At 43.0% G+C, this 20,579-nt stretch overlaps 1 protein-coding gene across 2 annotated transcripts in view; it reads left to right on the top strand.

Annotated features, from left to right (window-relative positions):
* The window catches only part of FBLN5 (fibulin 5), a 51,392-nt gene extending 34,538 nt beyond the window's left edge, over positions 1-16,854 (top strand). For both annotated transcript variants that reach the window (XM_077267819.1, XM_077267814.1), the window contains exons 5-11: positions 2,330-2,452; positions 8,038-8,154; positions 8,483-8,602; positions 9,601-9,723; positions 14,062-14,188; positions 14,406-14,601; positions 16,289-16,854. In XM_077267819.1, coding sequence (XP_077123934.1) covers positions 2,330-2,452; positions 8,038-8,154; positions 8,483-8,602; positions 9,601-9,723; positions 14,062-14,188; positions 14,406-14,601; positions 16,289-16,450 — 968 coding nt within the window. In that variant the 3' untranslated portion in view covers positions 16,451-16,854. The remainder of the gene's footprint in view (positions 1-2,329; positions 2,453-8,037; positions 8,155-8,482; positions 8,603-9,600; positions 9,724-14,061; positions 14,189-14,405; positions 14,602-16,288) is intronic.
* The last annotated feature ends 3,725 nt before the right edge of the window (positions 16,855-20,579 follow it).

Genomic DNA, 20,579 nt, shown 5'->3' with positions numbered 1-20,579 from the left:
GCTGTTATACCTGTCTGATAGGCACCAACCCTGCTGTTATACCTGTCTGATAAGCCCCACCCCTGATGTTAGACCTGTCTAAGCCCCACCACTGCTGTGTTAATCCTGTCTGATAAGCCCCACCACTACTGTGTTAAACCTCTTTCAGTCTGATAACCCCACCCCTGCTGTTATACCTGTTTGATAAGCCCCACCCCTGCTGTTATACCTGTCTGATAAGCCCCACCCCTGATGTGTTAGACCTGCCTGATAGCCCCACCCCTGCAGTGTTAAACGTCTTCCGGTCTGATAACCCCATCACTGCTGTGTTAGACCTGTCTAATAAGCCCCACACTGCTGTGTTAAACCTGTCTGATAGCCCCACCAATACTGTGTTAAACCTCTTCTGGTCTGATTACCCTAACCCAGCAGTGTTAAACCTGTCTGATAAGCCCTTCCCCTACTGTTAAACCTTCTTTTTGTCTTATAAGCCCCACGCCTGCTGTTTTAACCCCTGATAAGCCCCATTCCTGCCATGTTAAACCTCTTCCTGCCTGGTAACCCCACCCCTGCTGTATTAAAATTTGTATTGCCTGGTAAGCCTCAAAGCCTCACCCCTGCTGTGTTAAACCTCTTCAAGCCTGACAATCGCTACCCTGGCTTTGTGAGCCCCTCCTATGCCGTGACACATGTTTTCCTTGTAGTCTTATCTCCCTGACATTTTTAGGCTTGGACCCTGTTTTAGAGTTTTGTCAGATTCTTTCACCGATCCCCAAATCCTCATTCGCTGTATTATCAGATCTGGCTTAGGCCAGTGGAGAAAAGGCAGACGATGACTTTCTGGGGCTGGGCACTCTCCAGGTGTCTCTAGAGTTTCCCAAATTACTCTCAGCTCTTGGAGAGTTTAGCGCTCTTTAGACTGACACACGGCTGCTTGTTTTGGCTGCAGCAGGCGCCGTTACTCTTCCAGTGCTTTCAGTGTAGAAAAAAAATATCTGCCGATATGACTGAACCAAAAGCAAACTTTATATATTTTTAATATGTGTATAGGCTGTGCAATCTGCAAATCCCCAAACCTTTCACCCCTCACATACCTGCAGTGGAAAGATAGTAGTTGCCTAGATGCTGAGTAGGGAGTGCTACTGCATTGATGTCTATGTAAGTTATTTGTGTTCTGCAGAGGTGATGGCCGGTATTGTATGTGCTATAAATGACCAGCCAAGATCTAGAACACCCTCTATTATATGAAATCTTAATTTTGGTGCACAAAGTAGGCGATGAGCGCTGCTAGAATAGTACAACTGCTACCTGTGAGTGAGGGTTGTGCACTGCTTTTGATATATTGGCTGAGTTCCCCTAGTGAGGATGCTGCAGCCCTCTGAGGCATTGGTTTATTTGTGGTCAGATTGGGAGATCTATTTCTACACTTGTTTTCAGTGAATAAATGTTATTATAGGGACTATGCTGCCATAATATAGCCGCAGGGACATTGTAAAGGAACGTGACTCTGCCTGCTGCCCTCTTCTGGCCATGAGGTCAGAAAAGAAAGCTAGAAAAAAAGAGGGGAAAGAGTAATGCAGCCATTGGCCCATTCCCAGATGTCTGTATATTTTCACACATAGGATTGTATTATGGCGGTCGCCGCCAGTCACTTAAGACTATGAAAGACGCTTTTAGCGTCATTAAGAAAGCGAATGACTTCACCTCGATAGCATCTATTCCCTGGAAAGTGCCCCTTCCCTTTCTGTGGGATTCGCATGGGACTGCTGACAGCCAGAATATCATTGGAATGTGTTGAACGCCGGAGTTTGAGATCTGATTTTCGCTTGTTGCACAAGAATCGCAATTTGCTGTTGCGACATCGATTGGCAGGAAAGCGGCGAATTACCGGAAACGCCATGTAATGAGTTGTTTTGACTGATTCTGTTTTAACATCTGGGTAACAGATCAGAGCAAGACGACTGAGCACCGTGGGTCCAGCTAAACTGTCCTGCTGTCAGGTCATACTTGCCTGCCCTCCCCAAAGGCATGGTGGGAGCTCAGAAGACTGTGGCGACAGGCCGCAGATCACATGCCTGTCGGTGGCGGCTGGATAAACTGCAGCTCTGGCTGTGACTGATGCTAGAAATCTATTGAAAGTAATCAATTTATCTGTGATTAATTAAAGGGATTGTCCAGCACATAAAAAAAAAAAAGACCTGGCTGATTTGTACCCAGAGCAGCACCACTGCTGATAGTAGCTCAAGGCCCAATCTAATACATGGGATAAGCATAGCCTCGCCTAGTGGAATAGGAAGACCCCCTCATCCTGTGTCCCAGCCCTCTGCATGTGGATATTTTCTCTTTGCAGATATTGACGAATGTGTGAGCGACTCCCATCACTGTAACCCCACCCAGGTGTGTATCAACACAGAGGGCGGCTACACCTGCTCCTGCACGGAGGGATACTGGCTACTGGAGGGGCAATGTCTGGGTGAGTTCATTTTTTTCCTTTAATCTTAGAAATAAAGTATTTTATGACAGTCGTAACCAATGAATCCCACTGGAGTAAGACACAGCAGATTTGTTACAAGGCGCGACGCACACGTGACAATTAATTTGAAGCATTTTTTGGCCTGCATGTGACATCTTAGTTGGTGTAGGTTTCTGCTATGAAGAACACCGGATTTTGGCACAAATTATATTAACTCTGGGGGCTGACAAAGCTCCATCTACTTTTAAGAACAGTGACATACCGACAAACTGTAAAAAGTTGCAACAGTGTTCTCAAATATGACTTCGGTAAAAATTTCTGTGCATTTAATAATAAAACCCTGTATATTCAGTGTTTGTGATTTTCATTATTTGATCGCATTTTTTTTAGCCGGGCCTGTTGTCCGTCTGCTGATTGTTACAAACAATGTGCTCCAATCAGCTCCGTACATAGACGGTCAGCTTGTTCTTAACCTTTCCAGAGGAGCTACAGAGAGTGGACGGTGACATCTTTGTTCAAATTCTGTTTCATGAAATTGCAATAACTGAGTTTGCAATACCACACTTAACCTGAGGACAGGTGTGGCGCTGTTTTTTCCCAATTCAATCCCCTTTAAGGGGAGAAATGGGTATAACTAATGTTAAGCAGAGCCATATGCAGAAAACTGGCAGCAGATACAAATGTAACAATCCATGTAACATCCATGGATACTTCTGGTTCATGGAGTGTGTAAAGATTTGCAGGTGTCTCCTCCTCCGGCTGCTTCTACTTCAAGATACTTAGGGCCAATTGGATTTTAAACAGTAACCGCGACTTTCATCTGGATTCACGAGTCTTCACAGACCACATAAAAGGAGATTTTTGTTTACTTACCGTAAAATCTTTTTCTCCGAGCCAATCATTGGGGGACACAGACCGTGGTAGCTTTCTGTCTTTCTGCAACAAAACTGCAAGTAGGGACCACCTCGCAGGATGTTTTTCACATGTAGTTCTTCCCTATTGCATACCGTTAGATCATTGGGATCTGTTTTGTTGCAGAAAGACAGAAAGCTACCACGGTCTGTGTCCCCCAATGAGGCGTAGGAGAAATGAGATTTACTGCTTGTTTATTCTCGACTTCAGATGAAACAGAATTTTGTTTTAGTCTCTTTGAAGATAATGGATTGAATTCTGAGCTGTGGGGGTCACATCTGGACCCTCCAGATAGGGGGCGGTAGGATGGAACAAGGGTCTGTGCTACGCCTATGCCCTGCAGAAGTGATGGGTCACTATGGAGGGACAGCAGCATAATGCAGAATCCTAATAATCATTAATTATGTTTTTGAAACTTTTTACGCTTTTTTTTATTAACAGCTTTGAAAATTAAAGGAGAGGTAAGATGTGTCAGATTTATTACTGAAGTACAGTATTTTTGGGGCACAAAATTTTCTGTGTAAAGAACTGCTACTTTGTGGCACTAACCAATATTACCCCGGACAGTACAGTGAGCGCCCTGGAGTAATATGGCGGCACATGTTTTGCCGGTCCCCATTATTTTATATGCTCTTTCCAGGGGGTGAAACTTTTTCTTTGCTCTGTCGCCCCTTGCGGAGTGAAGCAAGCACTGAACACTTCCTCCTTATAGTGTCTTCTGCATTTAGACTGTGGGAAGATGGCCCTGCCAATTATAAGAGGAACAGCTGTAATAATACAGGATCTCCATCTCCAGAGATTACTTCCTCTTATAATGTTCTAGATTCATCTCTGAACCTGCACTTTGGTCCTAAACTCCTGCACAGATCATCATTGTTCTCCTTGTTTATCTAGTTGTAACATATGGCAGAGCGTGGTACAAAGAATGGAGCCGTCACCATCCCATAAACTGCAGTCTAAAACATTAAAGGGGTTTCCTGTCAAGTTTTATTTATATGTGGATTTATCTCCGTATTGTTAGTGTTCTATGATTTTGACTGCTTATTGTTTCAACCCTTCACTAGATCCATGACCTCTGCTTGCTGTAAATGAATAAGATAATTCTTTTATCCATTCAGAGGCAGTAATCCTGTAGAAAGTCCTTCATGCTTTTTGCTGAGAAGCGGATACAATTCCATCCAGTGTAGACAATGCTCTGTGAGTGGAAAAGATCAGCCATTACAATTTGCCGATTGACAACTGATCGCTAACTAAAGACCATTAAAATATAACTTTTAATTAATTTTTATAAATGAAAAAGAATTAAAATTTGCGTAGGTCAGTGTGTATAATAGGAGGGGGGTGGAGGGTGATATGCACCTTCTCTCATACTAACCCCACCATGATGACTTGCCTTCCCCTTAATCCATTAGTTCAATACAGTAAGGAGTATTAGTTGGTGCGGCCGCTAACTAACTTCCTTATTAATTATAAGACCATACACACTGACTGCTGCTGATTAAGCCTCCCCAACACGTTTCACCAGAGATCTGGCATCATCAGGGGACAGAGGCTGAATAAGTTCTTATTTGATTTGCTACAATGTATCAGTCTGGAGTCCAGGGTATTGTCCACACTTGACACAGTTGTATCTGCTTCTCAGCAAACGGCAGGATGAGTTGGGTACAGGATTACTGCCTCTGATGATTATATACACTGTACATAAAATACAACAAATATTTTATCATTATTATATAAGGTAAAGAGACTGTAAACAGAAGAGATTTTTATATATATACTAATTTTACATCTAAACAAACATATATAGAAATAATCTACATATAAATTGGAGTTACTGAATTAATACATTACGTTACTGATCCAGAGTTACATCCTGTATTATACTCCAGGGCTGCACTCACTATTCTGCTGGTGCAGTCACTGTGTACATACATTACATTACTGATTCTGAGTTACATCCTGTATTATACTCCAGAGCTGCACTCACTATTCTGCTGGTGCAGTCTCTGTGTACATACATTACATTACTGATCCTGTACTGTTCCTGAGTTACATCCTGTATTATACTCCAGAGCTGCACTCACTATTCTGCTGGTGCAGTCACTGTGTACATACATTACATTACTGATTCTGAGTTACATCCTGTATTATACTCCAGAGCTGCACTCACTATTCTGCTGGTGCAGTCTCTGTGTACATACATTACATTACTGATCCTGAGTTACATCCTGTATTATACGCCAGAGCAGCACTCACTATTCTCCTTGTGCAGTCACTGTGTACATACATTACATTACTGATCCTGAGTTACATCCTGTATTATACTCCAGAGCTGCACTCACTACTCTGCTGGTGCAGTCACTGTGTACACACATTACATTACTGATCCTGAGTTACATCCTGTATTATACCCCAGAGCTGCACTCACTATTCTCCTTGTGCAGTCACTGTGTACATACATTACATTACTGATCCTGAGTTACATCCTGTATTATACTCCAGAGCTGCACTCACTACTCTGCTGGTGCAGTCACTGTGTACACACATTACATTACTGATCCTGAGTTACATCCTGTATTATACCCCAGAGCTGCACTCACTATTCTCCTTGTGCAGTCACTGTGTACATACATTACATTACTGATCCTGAGTTACATCCTGTATTATACTCCAGAGCTGCACTCACTACTCTGCTGGTGCAGTCACTGTGTACACACATTACATTACTGATCCTGAGTTACATCCTGTATTATACCCCAGAGCTGCACTCACTATTCTCCTTGTGCAGTCACTGTGTACATACATTACATTACTGATCCTGTATTATTGCATTTACATTTCTATAGTCTGCGGAGCTGTCTCTTATCTGAGTTGCCAGATATTTTGGAGTGCTTTATGCTGTTCCTTACTTTCCCCAGTAGATGGAGAACTACACCATTTATTACATTCAAACCTCATTCACACTGCGCTATTCTATCTGTATACTTTCTACTCCTGATTTTGGTTAACAAATTATGATGCTACTGGGTAGGAAAAAAATATATTCATATTTACTATTTCATTTTTTTCTTCTACATTTTAACAGTAGCCCGGACCCTATAAGTTATTCCCCTAACAACCACTTACCATGACTGCAGGCAGCGCAGACCCTGTGGCTTCATTTTGTCATTGCAGTTTTAATGTTCCTGCAGTCCTGAAAGAAAATAAAATTAGTTTTAACCTCTTCTGTGTATTCTACATAGCGCAGCCAGTGACTGATCTCACCAATGAGGGCTGTTTCCCTCTTGGTGACTCCTATGGGTGCCCCAGTTACAATGGAAAATTGCAAAATAAAGCGTATTCCCCAGATATCTATAACTATTTATGCAACATTATGGGACAAAATTATCTACAAACAAGTTAAAAAAACCAGAAAACAAAAAGGAATACATGGTAACCCACCACCTGCGCCAACTCTAACCGCCCCCCATAGCTGCCCAGTTAACCTGAGGCTCTGCACATAACATACCAAAACAACCAAAACATAATGAGCCTATCCTAATGCCTAATCTTAGTGTGAATTTACAAATTTAAGGTTTAAATACAAAAAAGTATAAACTAAAATAGAGTGGTTCACGGTCACATGATGACTATTGGTATCTGTGTATTAGTATGTTGGTCAGTGTTTAATGTACCTTTACTATTTTAGACTTTGGGCCGGATTCATTATTGTATTTGTGCCTTTATCTATTTTTAAGGCTGTTTTGTTTTGCAAATTTCTTATTTTAATTTGCCCTATTGTTACTTTTTTTTCAACTCATTCATCTGTAATTGTTACCTCTGTTTACGATTGACAGCGTTTTTTTTATAATCCAAATGTTTGCAGATAAATAATTGTTTGCAACGTTTTAAAAAGTCATAACATTATTGCCCAAATGTACTCCAGTCAAACCTAGAGGGGTTTTTTATTTGCCAGTTTTGCGTCTTCAAATAATTCTGGTGAGTGTAACATTAGCAGATTGTCTGACTTTTTCTCTAAAGTGCATAAAAGGTAAGAGGGAAAAAAGTTGTATTTTTTTTTATTTGGTGCAAAATTCATTAACCTGCATGCACCGCTAAAAAGAATGTCAAAAAATAGGAACAAATATCACAACAAGACAAAAGTGACTTAAAGAATGCAAATGATGAATTGGGTCCTTTTCTGTCTTATTTCCTCCTCATTTATAAGATCTCTGCTTGCTTTTTAGTAAGTGGGAACATTCCTTTCCTGGTCTAATCCTGCCTGTATTTGATGTTTGTACAAGCGTATCCAGTATAGACAACCTTCTGTGAGCTAAATATCGCTCCTCCAAACCGATACATTGTATCAGTGCAGATACAATGTAACAGACAGGACAGGAGAACATGTGTGCCGCTGAGGTGTCCAGCTCACTGATGATGGTCTGCACTGGAGACAATTTGTAGCAAACCTTCAGCTAAGAAGTATAAAGTTTCACCAACTGCAAGCAAAGAAATGGTGCAACTTTCGAATTTCACTTTTTTTCTAGAAAATAATTAATAAATCTATGAAGAAACTCTGTCCGTCCCTGTCAGATGTAATACTAGTTGGATAATACTAATACAGAAAACTGAGCCCAAGAGCTTACAATCCGTTGGAAATGCTGAGTACAGTTATTTCTTGTCTTCTTTTATAGACATAGATGAATGCCGTTATGGCTACTGCCAGCAGCTTTGTGCCAATGTGCCAGGATCCTATTCTTGCACCTGTAACCCTGGATTTGTGCTGAACTCTGACAGCAGATCTTGCCAAGGTATGTGCAGCGTAGCGGTCAGCCAACCATCGTCCCTGACCCATTTTATAGCAGAGATTACTCTGGAGGATTGGGGTCTTGATCAGGACTACATGTGATGTGTGTCAGGGAAGCTGAGATATGGAGAGCTGTTTGAGGGTCCTCACTCCACAGAGCAGCTTTAGCTGTGGTCTCTCAGCCCAATATGGGCTCTGATCGGCCGAGTAGAGTCGCTGCTATTGCGGTGGAGGCTCAATGTACTTTCTTACAGACTGAGGGTCCCGCTCCCCCCTTCTCTGTCCCTTTCTGGGTCACCCTGTATATTTCAACTCCTTATATCTGATTCCAGATGTGGATGAATGCACCACCGAGAACCCGTGTGTTCAGAGCTGTGTGAACACCTATGGATCCTACCTGTGTCGCTGTGAGCCGGGTTATGAGCTGGAAGATGACGGCGTAAACTGCAGCGGTAAATACTGCACTCATCTCAATCCTCTACAAGTCACAGGCAGAGTGCAGGCAACAACTAGCTGCAGAATCCACAGGAAAGCAACTTTTTGCAACACAACGTCTTTTTCATATAGGAAGCTGCTAGCCATAACCATAGGGTCAGTTGCAACTGTTGCAAATCCCATGCAGTCATAGGAGAGGTATATTTCTTGTGATGCTTCTATAACGTTTTACCCCTTAATCTCTTTGTCTACCTTTAAGTTCTGCCGAAATTTACAGGCCTTATACCAAACTAGCTGTCGTCCTGCCCGACCTGATGTCTGTACCCCATAAGTCCAGGGCTACAAGGTGACAGTACATCTATATGTGACATTGCAACCTGCAATGTACTGGGGTAGAGGTGTTGATGTTTCCAGTGTGTTTGATTTTCTGTCTCTGGCCCTAAGCAACTCACTCCCCCTAGACTTCAATATAAGCCACATGGGACAGTGACTTTCATACAACCTCTCTATGATTTGGCCATTTTTTTACTGCAAAGTTACAACTCTAAAATAGTAGAGCGACTTTACAGAGAATTGTTGTCATGTGAGACTTGTTACTCTGTAGCCTTTTCCTTAGGGGCTTTTTAAACTTTAACAAAAGTGGTCCCCAAATACTTTTAGAGCTGTAAAATTAAGAACAGAGCAGACACTCGCCCTCCACAGCTCTGCCGCTGCCCTGCTCTGTGATTTTTGTCTGCAGAGGCAGAACACACAGACTGAAGCAGTGACGGAGAGCCAGTGCTGGACCTGGGGAGGGTGAATGCTGTTTATTTTATAGCTATAAAAGCATTTGGGGATCACGTCTTGGTTTACTGACAGACTACAGGAATTGTTTCTTGCCTTATCTGGAAAGCCCCTTTAATGTAACATCCTTTTCTGACCAGTCACTGGGTGACCCCTTTTTTTTCAGTACCTGGGACTAATAAATCATTTTGAGTCTCCAGAGATAAAGGAAGTTTATTATCTTCTCTTTCAGATATGGACGAGTGCAGCGTGTCAGAATTTCTGTGTCAGCACGAATGTGTGAACCAGCCTGGCTCGTACTACTGCAGCTGTCCGTCTGGTTACACCTTGCTGGATGACAGCAGGACGTGTCAGGGTGGGTTTCTGGGTGCAGGGGCACTTGGTATAAAACCTCTTCTAAGGAGAGTCATGAAAGGGAGTGAAAAATAATTCTACTTTGTTGCTGACGTCACTTACAAATAATGCGCTGCTTGTTAAGCTATTGGGGATTATTGAGGATGTACGGTAACTGCTCGGTCCCCTTTTCCTGTGCTGGGTTCTCATAGGCTTTTAGGGGGTTTCAGTGAAGTTAATGCAGCCCATAGAAGTCTGAGAGCACGGTTATGTGTCCTCACGGTTACAGACTACAAACAATTCCTAAGAAGTCTGTGAGCCAAGTATAAGAGCTCGTTCAGCGTATGTATGTGTAACATAGGGACGATTTGTATTTATATAGCGCCAACATATTTCACAGCACTTTACAATTAAGGTACCTTCACACTGAGCGACGCTGCAGCGATAGCGACAACGATGCCGATCGCTGCAGCGTCGCTGTTTGATCGCTGGGGAGCTGTCACACAGACAGCTCTCCAGCGACCAACGATGCCGAGGTCCCTGGGTAACCAGGGTAAACATCGGGTTACTAAGCGCAGGGCCGCGCTTAGTAACCTGATGTTTACCCTGGTTACCAGCGTAAAATGTAAAAAAAACAAACAGTACATACTTACTTACATTCGCGTCCCCCGGCGTCCGCTTCCGGCACTGACTGAGCGCCGGCCCTAACAGCAGAGCGGTGACGTCACCGCTGTGCTGTACTTTCACTTTCACTTTACGGCGCTCAGTCAGTGTGGGAAGCGGACGCCGGGGGACGCGAAGGTGAGTATGTGGTGTTTGTTTTTTTTACATTTTACACTGGTAACCAGGGTAAACATCGGGTTACTAAGCGCGGCCCTGCGCTTAGTAACCCGATGTTTACCCTGGTTACCAGTGTAAAACATCGCTGGTATCGTTGCTTTTGGTGTCAAACACGACGATAAACGCCGATCTGACGACCAAATAAAGTTCTGAACTTTGTTCAACGACCAGCGATATCACAGCAGGATCCTGATCGCTGCTGCGTGTCAAACTAAACGATATCGCTATCCAGGATGCTGCAACGTCACGGATCGCTAGCGATATCGTTTAGTGTGAAGGTACCTTTAATCAGGGACATGTACAGACAATAGAAACAATACAATGGAACACATTTCCACAGATACAGGAGGAGTGAGGGTCCTGCTGCTCGCAAGATACAATCTATAAGGAAATAAGGGGACACAATAGGTAGAACGTGCTTGTTATGTACAGTCCAGCCATCATTATAATAAATAAGGGGTTTCATATTACGTTAGGTTGGTGAGACGAGGTGATAGGCTTGTCTGTAAACAGTTGTGTTTTTAAAGCACGCTTAAAAACATGGGGGCTAGATATTAGTGAGAACGTTTGGGGTAGTGCATTCCAGAAAACTGGTGCAACACTAGAGAAGGAGATGCTAGGTTCGGATTATGAAGGATGTTAGGCTGGTTTCACATTTGCATTTTTTTGCCGCTGCGTTTTAGCGCAAAAAAACGCATGCGTTTTTTTTCCTATATTTAACATTAAAAACGCATTTTTTGTATGCGTTTTGCCGCGTTTGACGACGCATGCGTCGTTTCTATGCTTGCGTTTTGTTGCGGAAATGCAACATGTAGTAATTTCTAGAGGCTTTTTTTGCTGCAAAAAGCATGCGGTTTTTTGCCGCAAAAAAAAACGGATTGTTGTCTATGTAAACGCATGCGTTTTTAAGCACATGCGTTTGGTTGCGTTTTTAAACGCATGCGTTTCCATAGAAAAAAACAAGAATACACACTGATAAGCCACCCCCCACCATCAAGGTGATAAAGGGATCCAAACCCTAACCCTAGGGATCCTAACCCTACCCCTAACCCTAGGGATCCTAACCCTACCCCTAACCCTAGGGATCCTAACCCTACTCCTAGGGATCCTAACCCTACCCCTAACCCTAGGGATACTAACCCTACCCCTAACCCTAGGGATCCTAACCCTAGTACCCTACCCCTAACCCTAGGGATCCTAACCCCAACCCTAGCTATTTCTATTTATAGTGTGTTTTGTTCATTTTGATGATTGGCAGCTGTCACACACTTCTCAACATGCGTTTCAAAAACGCAAACGCAGGAAAAAACGCATGTAAACGCGGAAAAAGCCGCGGTTTTTTTACCACATGCGAAAACGCATGCGTCTAAAAACGCAGCGTTTGCACACGTTTACATGCGTTTTTTTCACCACCTGCGTTAGCGTTTTAAACGCTGCATTTTTAAACGCAAATGTGAAACTAGCCTTAGTCTTGAATCCGTTGCAGAACGGAGGGCACGTGTAGTGCAATAGACAGAGATGAGGGAGGAACTACAGGATGGTGCAGAACTGTGTAGAGCTTTGTGTGTGAAAAAGATGAGTTTGTATTGTATTCGGTAGCAAATGGGTAAGCAGTGTAATGACTGGCACATGGTAGAGGAGTTGGTGAAGCCGCCTGATAGAAATACGACCCTGGCTGCTGCATTCACGACGGAATGGAGAGGAGAGAGTTTGGTGAGGAGGAGACCGATCAGAAGAGAGTTGCAGTAGTTCAGACAAGAATGGATAAGAGCAACAGTAAGAGTTTTTGCAGTTTGAGAAAAAATCGGATTCTGGAGATGTTTTTAAGATGCAGGTGACACAAGTGAGTAGTGATTGGATATGTGGGAATAAAGGAACGTTCTGTGTCAAAATATGACCCCAAGATAGCGAGCATGCTGCTTAGGAGTTATAGTTACACCACCCAAGGATATTGCAAAGTCGGGCATAGGTAGGTTAGTAGAGGGAGGAAACACAAGGAGTTCAGTTTTTGAGAGATTCATTTTCGGAAAGAGGGAGGACATGATGTTAGAAACAGTGGACTGACAATCCCTGTTATTTTGTTTTAAAGTAAGGGTGATGTCAGGTGAAGAGGTGTATAGTTCGGTGTCATCAGTATAGAGATGATGCTGGAAATCAAATCTGCTGATGGTTCGTCTAATAGGGGCAGTATATAAGAAGAGGAGGAGAGGACCTAGATCTGAGCCTTGAGGAACCAGATTAATAATGGGAAGATTAGGGGAAGAAGAGCCGGCAAAAGATACTGTGAAGGTGTCAGAGATAGGAGGAGAACCAGGAGCGGGCTGTGTCCTTGAGGCCGATGGAGCAGAGCATAGTGAGGAGGAGCTGGTGATCCACAATTTCAGATACGGCAGAGATCCAGGAGAATCAGCAGGGATCAGTGAACATTGGATTTTGCTGTTAATAGATCATCAACAACTTTAGTGAGGGCAGTTTTAGTAGAGTGTGAAGAGCGGAAACCAGATTGTAGAGGGTCAACAAGAAAGTGATCTGAGAGATTAGACGGGGGTGGACCGAGCGTTCCAGGTGTTCAGATGAAGGGAAGAGTGACTGGTCTGTAGTAAGCAGCACAGTTCTGGTCCACGCTGTAGAATGTAACCATGGAGACCCACAGTTGAGCATAGAGCTGAATATCTTGAACAGTAAGTACGAGATTTATTTACTAAGTCAATTAATTTTATATGTAAAAGAGCAGCAAAAAAATTAAGTTTCAAAGCGTAAATTCCTTTATCCCATGATTTGAAGCCAAAAATGAAAGGCCTCTAGCCCATTGGGGAACAATGATACCGGTTAAATATGCAGCAGATTTTGCAGAATACATTACCAGCGTTATGGAGGAGAATGGTAATCAACCAGCATTATGTTTTTTGTGAATTTCACCCTTTTGCAACATACTGCGTTTCTGCAGCTAAACTTTCATGTTGTGTCCCGTTAAGGCTAGTTTCACACTAGCGTTTTGAGGAGCTGCGGAGGGCTGCGGACTTCCTCCGTGAAGCCCCACCCTCGGCCACACCTCAGTCGCTAGCTCCGCCTACTTCTGCATGCGGCCTGCGTACCTATCTTTAACATTAGGTACGCAGGTCATGCGGCTGTATGCAGATTGCAGATGCTTCCGCATGCGTCGTTTTGACGATGTGGAGAAAAAAAGAAATTGCAACCAGCTGCGTCCTACGCTGGTCGCCGCATCGTCAAAACGACGCATGCGGAAGCATCTGCATACAGCCGCACGACCTGCATACCTAATGTTAAACATAGGTACGTAGGCCGCATGCAGAAGTAGGCGGAGCTAGCGGCGGAGGTGCGGCCGAGGGCGGGGCTTCACGGAGGAAGTCCACAGCTCCTCAAAACGCTAATGTGAAACCGGCCTAAGATGTATCCTGAAAAGAGGGGTCCAGCTCTTCCTCCCAGTTGAGTAGGGGTCTTGTGCTTGCAGACCACTGCACCTTTACTCTGTGATTTACATATAATTCCCATCTTCCAGACATAGACGAGTGTGACACGAGGAATAACAGCTGCACCGCGCAGCAGACCTGCTTCAATATCCCAGGAAGTGTTCAGTGCTTGGATCCTGTGCGCTGTGACGAGCCGTATATCCAGCTCAATGACAAGTACGTATATAGGGTACACGGGAGAGGAGAAAGGGGTCCCAGCTGAAAATTCCTCATCTTACTATATTGATAACAAGCATATTAGATACACTTGATCTTTTATTTCAAAGTGCCCATCTATGGTCTCGATGCAATTCCAGTGATTGCAGCAGTTTAGACCCCTATAGCACTGATGTCAGGACTTGGGTGATCATTGTACATCTTGTACCTCCTATAGTCGATGTATGTGTCCTGTGGAGAACCCAACCTGCCGGGACCAGCCCTTCACCATCGTCCACAGGCACATGGACATTGTGTCCAACAGCAGGGTCCCTGCAGACATCTTCCAGATGCAAGCGACCAGCCGTTATCCCGGGGTCTACTACATCTTCCAGATAAAGTCTGGTAATGAGGGCAGAGAATTCTACATGAGGGTAAGAAGAACATACAAGTTTTGAAACACTAAAAAACAAAATTTCTCATTTTGCTACTTTAGAGTTTTTTGCTCTTTTAGTTGGATATTTCTATGGTTAATGAAGGACAATTATCAGCATTCCATCAGTTGTTACATTTTATTGACAAATATATGAAGTTTCTGTGATGTCTTATTCCCAGCGTTGCCCCTTATTCTCCAGACTTCTGCCCTTCGCCTGGCAGCTCAATATTGGCTTCTGGGCAGATCCTGACTGATGGTTGCCTGCTCTTGTCTCACCAAGGCTCGGAGTTATCACAGGTGTTGGGGTTTTGATTGACCACAGGTTCTCAGCGAGATTGGAGGAGGAGGCTTTAGTGCTGGCAGACACAGAACCCATGGCAGCGCTCGCCTTTTGTCCTCTAGACAAATCATTCTTCCAGATGTTCCAAACAGTCTGAGGATCTTCATCAGAGAAAATGATTGTCCGGAGAAGAAAAGGTGAAGCTGCCATGAGTCCTGTGTCTGTCAGCAGTAAAGCCTCCTGAGACCATTCATGTATGAAGGGCTTCTCATCATAGAGGGGACTATTCACAATTTTACCAAAATTAAGGCCATGAATAAGAGATGGGATATAAACCTCTTCCAAAAACAACATCTCCCATCATCCAGGAAATGTTAGGATGATGATTTCTACCCCAAGATGAAGACCAGGTCACAAGGCAAAAGTGAGAACGAAGTGTCTCGGTGAGCAAAACATAGAGATTTTGTGTCCATGGCCAGAAACTTCCCGTATCTCAATCCCATCCTCAAAAAGACACAAGCAAAAACCATGAAATTGTGATTACGCCGAGCTTTGATGGCACAAGAACGGGCGGCCATCAGTCAGGATCTGCCCAGAAGCAGATATCCAGCTGCTAGGCGAAGGGCTGGAGTCTGGGGAATAAGGGGCAGCGCTGCTGGGAATACTGAGCAATCACAGAAAGTTCATGGATTTGTCAAGAAGTGTAAAAACTTTATATATATTTATAACCATAGAAACATCCGACTAAAAGTGCAAAAAGACTGAAGAGGCAAAATGTGAAAACCAAAACCTTTCAGTCTCAAAACTTCTGGAGACAACTGTAGAGTAAAATAAAATTTTATAGGTTTTATTATACACCATACACCACCAACATGAAAATCCTATACTTCTATTAAACCTAGAGAACTATAACCCCTAATATAACCAGGCCACTGGGGATGAAAACCAGAATTCAAATCAAATTTACTCTTTACTATACTACAACCCCCATCATTGTACATTCCCTACAGTAGATCTGTCATGCAGTGTGTGACCCGGCCCAGTGCGCTGTGTATTTTGCGCTGTTTGTGTTCTTGATGAGTTTTCCGCTGCTGCACTGTGTGTACACACGGTTGTGACGTGCGCTGGGTTTATATTTATAGGCACGTTTGTCCACATCATTTATTATTATTGGATTTTTCCACTTTCTGAGAACTTTACTATGTACATGAAAACATGAAAGGCCTCATACTAGCTTATAACAACCTAGAAAATCAGTGGCCGTCGGATCCTTGCAGTATTCATCCGTGCTCTTTAATTACAACACCCAGCATGATATTAAGGAGTGTCAGGTTGGAGACCACCATTTTCTATTTATTTGGGACCATCACAACTCAAAATTACTTTTTATTTCTCATTTTATCAGCAAACTGGACCCATTAGCGCCACTCTGGTGATGACGCGACCAATTAAAGGGCCCCGAGACCTGACGTTGGACCTGGAGATGGTATCTGTGAACACTGTGGTTAACTTCAGAGGCAGCTCTATCATCCGGTTGAGGATATTTGTGTCTCCGCACTCCTTCTGAGCCCGCACTTCATTGTGTAACATTATCTCCCCCCTTTCCTGATGCACAGGCCTATGTCAGAAGATACATACACTGATACATACACCGATAGATTGGCTCATGCCGGAGGGAAGCTTCCAAATAGTCCAGATTTCTTTTGTTTTTACTATCTCAAGTTTGTCATCAAATCATCGCAGAGCTGGAGCGATCGATCTTCCTGATCCACTGTGGTTATTTGCTGCATTACCACAGCGCCACCTCTGTTCTGTGATGATTTAGGAGGCCCTGCGGCATCAGTATAGGGGATTTATTTAAGCAATATACATTTTGAATGTTTTTGTTTACTGGGATTAAAAAAATGGAGTTTTAATGTGTTTTGCTCTTTTTTTGTGAGAATTTCAATTAAAATAAATGTTTTGGAAATACAGATGTGTAAGTAGCAATTCATGATGCCTGGGATCTGGAAACTGTGTAGACCAGTGTAGGAATGTCGCTGGGGTGTAAAAGTAACTGGGCACCTTAATAGGTTGGGGGAGGTGTATGCATTTAACAGACTCAATCACCGTCCCCGCGAACCTGGCACATGACCAAACCCAAATGATACCTCTGTGTCAGGTATGGACGTAAACTTATATACACAGGGGTGGGGGAGGGGTGTAGAAAACCATCGCTGTCATGGATTTCACTATAGATTGTGCATTGCAAACGATAAATTTCACAGTAAAGTTTTGACAGCACAATTCTTTGTGCAATTTTAGGGACAATTGCATTTTGTTTTATTAAAATAGAGCATTCTCTGATAATGTGGTTGATTTTTTTTCAATAAACTTCTTTAATAATAACACCTCTAGGTACAGTAGATAATACAGGATTCACAATAGGTGATGTCATAGCTCACCTCCTCCTTCTGTACAATGACTTATAACACCTCTGTATACAGCAGATAACACCGGATCCACCATTCACAATAGGTGATGTCACAGCTCACCTCCTCCCCCTCCTGTTCAATGACGGATAACACCTCTACATACAGTAGATAACACAGGATCCACCATTCACAATAGGTGATGTCACAGCTCACCTCCTCCTCCTGTACAATGACTGATACACCTCTAGAAACAGTAGATAACACAGGATTCACCATTCACAATAGGTGATATCACAGCTCACCTCCTCCTGTATAATGACTGATAACACCTCTATATACAGTAGATAACACAGGATCCACCATTCACAACAGGTGATGTCACAGCTCACCTCCTCCTTCTGTACAATGACTGATATCACCTCTATATACATTAGATAACACAGGATCCACCATTCACAATAGGTAATGTCACAGCTCACCTCCTGCTCCTCCTGTACAATGACTGATAACTCCTCTATGTACATTAGATAACACAGGATCTACCATTCACAATAGGTGATGTCACAGCTCACCTCCTCCTGTAAAATAACTGATAACACCTCTAAATACAGAAGATAACACAGGATCCACTATTCATAATAGGGGATGTCACAGCTCACCTCCTCCTCCTGTACAATAATTTGTCCAGTGGTTGCTGCTGTGAACCAAATTATACCCCCTCTTCTATATGACACACATCTGGGATCCATTAATAATCTATATGGTAAAATCTATTAATTCAGCTCTTGATAGTCCAGAAACTGCTCATCTAGTCAAAGAGATCCAATTCCAATCTGCTGATAATCCAGCATATATGTACATAAATTGCCCCCAAGCTGTTCAATATAAAGAGTTCCCTAGTCCAAAAGATGAAAAATAATTGGGATTATACTGTATTATTAAACCAGTGCCAGTGGACCACCCTGATCATCAGATACCAGCCACCCCCAATAGATGTCATCTCCTGGTAACCCCGGGGTCCTGTTATCACATCTACCACTAATCTCAATATTTTTCCTGGGAAACATCTATGACCCCTTTAAAGGCAAATATTAGAAAAAATGAAACCTTTTAAAGCCAAAGAAAATCTGTTCTCAGTGCAAACAAAGTTAATAATAGTAATCTGCAAACAGCGGGCCGGCTCCCGGGGGCTCAGCCTCCATTCACACGCAGCTCCATTGTATCCAGGATCACCAGCCCGTTACTATGTATCCAGAGGAATGACAGAGAGAACACATCAGCACAATGGACAAGATGTGACCACATGAAAGAAGCACAAGCTACAGGGATTTCACAATAAGACCCCCAGACTGAATCTGAGGTCATTGGAGTTGCACCAGGATTATCCAGCCGACCCAATACTTGTACGGCTCATGTGTCACCACACAGATACTGATGGAAAGGGGAAAGTGGTCCTTCAAATATCCTTTGCAAAATAGTGAAAAAACCCTGGCATTTACTCAAAGATGACAAAATTTTGGGGGATAAAATGTCCATTTACCCCCGTTTAGTTTACAAAAAATGCCGTAATTTGGGTAATTTAATTGCCCCTACTGTGCAAAATAAACCTTGTCCTATGCGTCACTTTTTTCAGAATATTTTAAAAGGTTTTTTTCCTTGCCATAAATGTAACATGTGTAAACAGACCATAATACAAAAACAAACAAAGATTAAAAAAGGAATATAGAATTCAAGATAAAATAATTTATTACATGCTCCACCACAGGGGTTATATATACTATTAAATGTCCGTGCAAGAAAATATGTCGGGCGAACCAAAAGGCCTCTGAGAGTGAGAATTAATTAGCATATCCGAAATATAAAGAATAATTTCTTGGGCCATCCGCTTTCAAAACATTTTATAGAACATCACAATGGAATGGTGCAACACATGGAGATACTAGGCATTGAAAAAGTACACCAACATTGGAGAGGTGGGAATTATATTAAAACAACCAATATAACAGATATGGCACTCACCCCGAAGATGCTGTGGTTAATGTCCTTTATTTGCTATGACCAGCATTTAGACATACATGGAGAGGCGGCAGGGAATGAAGAGAGGAGGGTGCGGGGAGACAGGTGAGGACGACGGCCGTTTCGCGCAAATGCGCTTCCACGGGTCCAAGACTTTGCTGGTCGTAGCAAATAAAGGACATTAACCACAGCATCTTCGGGGTGAGTGCCATATCTGTTATATTGGTTGCTATAAGTGAAGTCTCCGTTCTACTGTTGAACATTATTAGTGCACCACCCTTGATTGCTTAGTCTGGAAGTGTCTCAAGTCTGCTTGCTTTCGCTTGGTGAATAGCCTGTGAAGATTGACTAACCTGGTGCCGCCTCGTTTTCTGAATCTCGTCTTGGTTCATTATATTAAAACAATGTCAAGAGCAGAGACAAAATGGATCTTCCTGTTGGACACTATTATTCCTAGAGGATTGAATAGCGGAGTTGAGCTTTTTGGCTTCCAGTAATTGATCTGATGGATGGAGGATATATAAGGATTACTACTTGGGGGTAAGGACCATCCCTGAGGAAGGAGACAGACCTCTCCGAAACGCGTCGGTTTATGATCCTTACCGCTATTCGTACTTCCCCTACAGTCACGTGCGTGGTCACGTTACTCACTACGTCACGCAGGTCCTTCAGACGCGCCACTCTCACTGCTCGCACACTGCGAGACGCCTGTCTGTTTGGATCCCTCCGCACGCTGCAAGCTTTGGAGGGATATGCTGCCACCGGCCGGGGCAGCTATCTGTTATTACTTGAATCATTCTTTTGACCTAAATTTCTACCAGTGCGGATCATCTACCTCTATGGTTTCCGGACTGGGGTAAGAACTGCATGACTTTGTATTTTATGGACTGTCACCTAGGGTTCTATATGCCCAGTACGAATTGTGGAATTATATTGGATTCACCACTTGTATTCATATTTAATCAGGTGGGCTTCTCCAGCATTCATCCTATACTGATCATTCCATTACTTCTCTGGTGTTAATTATTACCATCTTTCACTACAGTGGATATAATCAGCGCAAATTTTTTATATATGGTCCTAGACTTAATTCACTTAATTTGATCAAATGTGATTAAACCCCCAGTGCCACATCCCATAATTCAAGGTCCGGCAATCGAGTGGTCGCTGTTTTAACAAACTGCATAAGTAGATAGTCCAAGCAAATATAAAAAGAACTTAATCAGAAAAATCTGTATTTTTTTTCTCCACTTATGAGTCTCTTCT

This window comes from Ranitomeya variabilis, chromosome 1, assembly GCF_051348905.1.
Source record: "Ranitomeya variabilis isolate aRanVar5 chromosome 1, aRanVar5.hap1, whole genome shotgun sequence".
NCBI lineage: Eukaryota > Metazoa > Chordata > Amphibia > Anura > Dendrobatidae > Ranitomeya > Ranitomeya variabilis.
Note: the sequence above shows the minus strand (reverse complement) of the source record. Positions and strands in the feature narration are given on the sequence as shown.